Genomic DNA, 5,000 nt, shown 5'->3' with positions numbered 1-5,000 from the left:
CCTCTGAGGTCTAATTGCCCTTGAGAGGGCAATTTGACATGTCTCCAAAAACAAATCTGTAACTCTGTGAGTTTTTGTCATTGAAACATATAAGTTACACCATTAGAAACCTCAGACCTTCCAGATTTCAAATATATATATATTAAATAAATGATATAGCTGGCCCAATTTAAAGAAAGTGAAAAGAAATCTTTGCATATTCTGTACTCTCTGCCTGTAGCAGCCACACGTATAGCTATTCACATGTAAAGTACCGGTGCTTGAGTGGCTATTCAGAGGTGACAACACGCCCCTTTCATCTAGGGTAAACACAGCCATGCTCCTCACTTGGCCACAGGACAAAGAGAGTGACAGGGGGGTGTGTTATCAGAGCACATGGAGATTGACAGGGGGGTGTGGGCCATTAGAGGTTTTTCACACCTATCTCATTAGTATTCAAATGAGACAGGCAGTGGCCTGACATAGTGTTTCTTTTTTGCATTTTGTATGAAAACAACAAAACATTTCTAAATGCCCTTTTTACTTTTATGCAGCCAACACATTTGTTTACAAGATTCAAACTTCAAAAGTCTTGGCTAGATATATTTATTGTGTGTTTTCTTGCACTTTTTGAAGACCTCTGAAACCTGTTTTTTTTGTACAGTTGTGTTTATACTCAATTTAAATAAAACATGTTTGTATGACACCCAATTTTCTTTCAGATTATTTATTGTCAGGCTTTTCAGAATGCAACCATATATTTCACTTTTGCATAGATGCTTACTGTTAGTTGAAAATACTTGAAAATGTCAGGGTGGTGCAAGCAGCCTAAAAGCCTCTGAAAGGCCTTAGACCTCAGAGGGTTAACCCATTTTAGCCTAAGGCACCTGCAAAAAACAACTGCTGAATGCCTAAGTCCTTTTTGGGAAAAGTTACCATCTGCCGATTATGTAATGGCTAAATATCTCAGCCTCAGAAGCACATAAAAACTACAAATAAGTTGCATTTAAAAGCTAGGATGCTCATTTTGCATTAGAATGTGTTTATTTAGCTCAACATATCCACATTTGTAATACAAATGATACTCAAATCTCAAGAACCTGAATGCAACATCTATGGCAGGCGCTAAAGAGCAAACAACTTATACGCAGCAGGCTAAAATGGTTTAAGTATGAGGTGTCCTCTAGGCAAGATCTCACATTATCACACTATTTTACCTCACACATGCACTTTGCACAAGCATTTTATGTCCACGTGTGAGAAAGCAATATTGTAGGCTATGTAGGCTTATCAAATTATTGTAGGCCTACATATAACCTTTTAGTGATGTGTGCACATTAAATCTGTAGCTTCTGCCATTGTTTTATTTACATAGCCAATGCAAATCAAGTCTTATCAGTAGGCAATGAAAATAAGATGCAAGAATTTCAAGACTTTGTGCCAAATTATTTGTGACCCCAGCCTTTCTGACCTGTGTGTGTGTGTGCGTGCGGATGCAGGTGGCAGTGGCATGTGTTCGTGTGCGGACGCTACAGAGGAATACAATATGGCCGCCCCCACTCTCCCCCGCCCTATCGCATCACCCCCCTCTTTCGCCCGGGCTATCCCAGCATCCCCCTCTCTCCCCCGGGCTATCCCAGCATCCTCCACTCTCACCCGCGCTGTCTCAGCATGCCTTGCCTCCAGAGGACTACTGGGAACTCGACCGCAAGATACTTCAGCTCTGTGGTATGGACACACACACACACACACACACACACACACACGCACACACACACACACACACACACGCACGCACACACACACACACACACACGCACGCGCACACACACACACACACACACACACACACACACACACACACACACACACACACACACACACACACACACACACACACACACACACACACACACACACACACACACACACACTATAGAGCCTAATGGTGATGTCTTGATATGTCACCCAATGGTATAGAATTTGATGGCGATGTCTTATATGATCTAATGGTGATGTCTTGTCTCATGTCTTGTGTGCTCTTAGAATGTAATGCTGATATGTTGTGTGTTACAGTGTAGGAATTGTGTCTTTTGTGTGTTATAGTGTAATGCATATGTCTTGGGTGTTCTTATAGTGTCGTGATTATGTCTTGTGTGCTTATATAATGTCATTTTGATATCTTACGTGTCTTATAATGTAATGCTGATATCTTGTGTGTGTTTAAAGGCCTGTTTCCACCAAGCAGCACGGTACAGTATGGCCCACTTGGCTTCGATATTGTGTGCATTTCCATGGCCAGATCTTCTGAACCTTACGCAATTTAACGTACCAAATCGTGCTGTTTTCTGGCACCCTTGAGCAGGGGTACCAGTTTATGGTACGGTTCAGCGATACTCTGCGTTTGTCCCTAAATAAAAACCTTGCTCTCGCGATTTACTTCAAAATAGCCTACCAACTTCCATAACTGACAGGCTGATATGGGCCTGCATATCTGCATTTCTCACTTTTCAAACGCCTGCATGTCTTAACCCTGTGAAACCTGAACCATGAAAGCAATGAGAGAAAATTATATTTTTTTGGAATTTGCTTCAATATTGGTCCCTTATAAGAAATGTAAAAAAAATTTTTTCAAAATTTTGTTAAGGTCACTGAGATATTTGATGCATCATATATGATGCATCAGGCTTTAAAGGGAATGAAAATTCCAATTTCATGACCATTGAAAAATGACTTTTAATGCATTTGCATCTTTTTTTTAATTTAAAAAAGTTGTCAGACAATTTAATTTGAGGATTATCTTTAAATATTTAGTGAGATCCTGCCATTTTTTAAGCCTATCCTTGTTTTAGCAGGACCATATTTTACATTTCCCACAGCCTGGTTGGGTAATTTTTTAAAATCTATGTAAAAACATAGCTGATCGAATGCTTAACAACCTATTTATGAGTGTAATATAGATCATTATCCATTTTTGATGTGTAATTTGAATATATGGGTCCATTACTACAATTGGACCATTTCTCCATTCACTTCAATGCATTTTTTACGAGATCATAATTTCAACATTTTGCATTACATTTTCAAAATCGCAAGTAAAACGTGTTTCTTAAGGCAATATCTTTGTCTTGAAGTAAAACAACTTGTGTGTTTTGTTAAACGATCGTCGTGGTATGCTTTGTAAGTTTCCCTATGGAGCAAATGCATTGATGGCTGGCTGACTTCCTGCCACCGCCGGATGGTGCTTATATGTCTCATCAGTTTTAGCACGATCTCTCTGCAACACGGTGTAAAAATATAAACTCTTCCTTGATTAATTGCACAAAGCAAGTGTTCAAATTAAAGGATGTAGAGTTATATTTCGGAAATTTGTACACAAACCTTTTGCAATTTGTCGATATCTCAGCGTCGGTCAGGGAAACCGCTTCCTACTCCATTTTTGCATTTTTCGCCGAGCTGTGATCAACTTGTTGTTGACCGCTGCTCTCTTGTGGCGGTTTCCGCGTACTGCAGGACGTTTGGAAATGACACGCAGGATGTTTTTGAGATGGATTTTTTTTTGTGTCAGCGTGGAGAGGGCTTTGAATTTGATGCATCATAGATGATGCATCCGGCGCGATAGGGTTAAATTCAGACGTTTTGGAGGATAATGAGGGAAGATGCAATCCAATGCTTTGGGTGGATCAGAAAAAAATGAAATGACCCGCCAGGAATTTGAGATTTTGCTATTTGTAACTTTTATGCAACTTCAGCCAATCCCTGTGAATTCATTGTGGTGTTGCACTGCAACTTTCGCACAACTAGACTACCTTCACCGTCTTTCCCATGGCTTTTCAAGTCATTCACAGAGAAACTAAAGGGTGGTTACGGAAAGCAACACCAAAAGTGACAGTACTGGGGGGAAAGCAACAAGATGGTTACCTAGCAACTCACACGCAACTCCACGGCAGCTGGAGCAGTGCAGAAAACAAGTGATTTAACTACTGTATATCTGTGTACCTACCAGAGGTTATGCCAAATTTCCTGCAGTAAGCAGCCACCTTTGTAATATGAAAACAAAACAAGCCGCCAATGCTGTCACAACCACAAAACTGTAAATCAACTGCTCGCTGTCTATGTTCGATGTGTCAGCCGAGCTCCTTTTGCGGTGGAGACACAAACTGAACTGAACCATACCAAAACATTCCCTACCAAACCGGCAGATACTAAAAAGTAGTACTGTACTTTACTGCTTGGTGGAAACGTAGCTCAAGTGTAATGCTTATGTCTTGTGTGTCTTATAGTGTAATGATTGTCTTGTGTGCGTTATAGTGTTATGCTTGTGTCTTGTGTGCCTTATAGTGTAATGGGTAACGCTTTACTTTACGGTACAGTTACCATATGTAATTACTGTGTACTTTCTGTGTAACAACAGGGTAACAGAGTGAGGTTGCATAGTATCTAAAGGGTAAAAAGGGGGTAATTACAAAGTAAATACCATGGCAACACTTTATAATAATGTTCCTTAGTAAAGACTCAGTAAATAATTAACTAATGATGAATAAAACATTAACAAATTAACTAAGTTTTATTAGTGCTTTATAAAATATCTACAAATGATATATGCAAGATTTTACACACCTTATAACAGAGTATTTTATTCATTTACAAGCAACTTGTAAATGTTTGATAAATATAAAATATTAACATAGCATTTCCTAGTCATTTACAAGCATTTGTTAATGTTTTGTTCATCAATAGTTATTTATTTATTAAGTCTTTATAATGCTTTTTTGCATCCATTATTCTAAAGTGTTAACAACAGGGTAACCGAGAGAAGTTCAATGATTATATGGTTAGTTAATTATCCCCTTTACCTGATAGATACCATGTAACTTCTCTCTATTACCCTGTTGTTACACAGAAAGCACACAGTACACTGTACCGTAAAGTAAAGCGTTACCGTGTAATGATGATGTCTTGTGTGTCTTATAGTGTGATGATTATGTCTTGTGTGTTCTTATAGTGTAATGATTACGTCT

The 5,000-nt window shown here is 38.9% G+C and overlaps 1 protein-coding gene across 1 annotated transcript in view; it reads left to right on the top strand.

Annotated features, from left to right (window-relative positions):
• The window catches only part of LOC134453531 (cGMP-dependent 3',5'-cyclic phosphodiesterase), a 100,044-nt gene that overhangs the window by 69,959 nt on the left and 25,085 nt on the right, over window positions 1-5,000 (top strand). The window contains exon 8 of the mRNA XM_063204321.1: window positions 1,479-1,707. Within this exon, the coding sequence (XP_063060391.1) occupies window positions 1,479-1,707 (229 nt within the window). The remainder of the gene's footprint in view (window positions 1-1,478; window positions 1,708-5,000) is intronic.

This window comes from Engraulis encrasicolus, chromosome 8 (genome assembly GCF_034702125.1).
Source record: "Engraulis encrasicolus isolate BLACKSEA-1 chromosome 8, IST_EnEncr_1.0, whole genome shotgun sequence".
In the NCBI taxonomy this organism is placed as follows: domain Eukaryota; kingdom Metazoa; phylum Chordata; class Actinopteri; order Clupeiformes; family Engraulidae; genus Engraulis; species Engraulis encrasicolus.
Note: the sequence above shows the minus strand (reverse complement) of the source record. Positions and strands in the feature narration are given on the sequence as shown.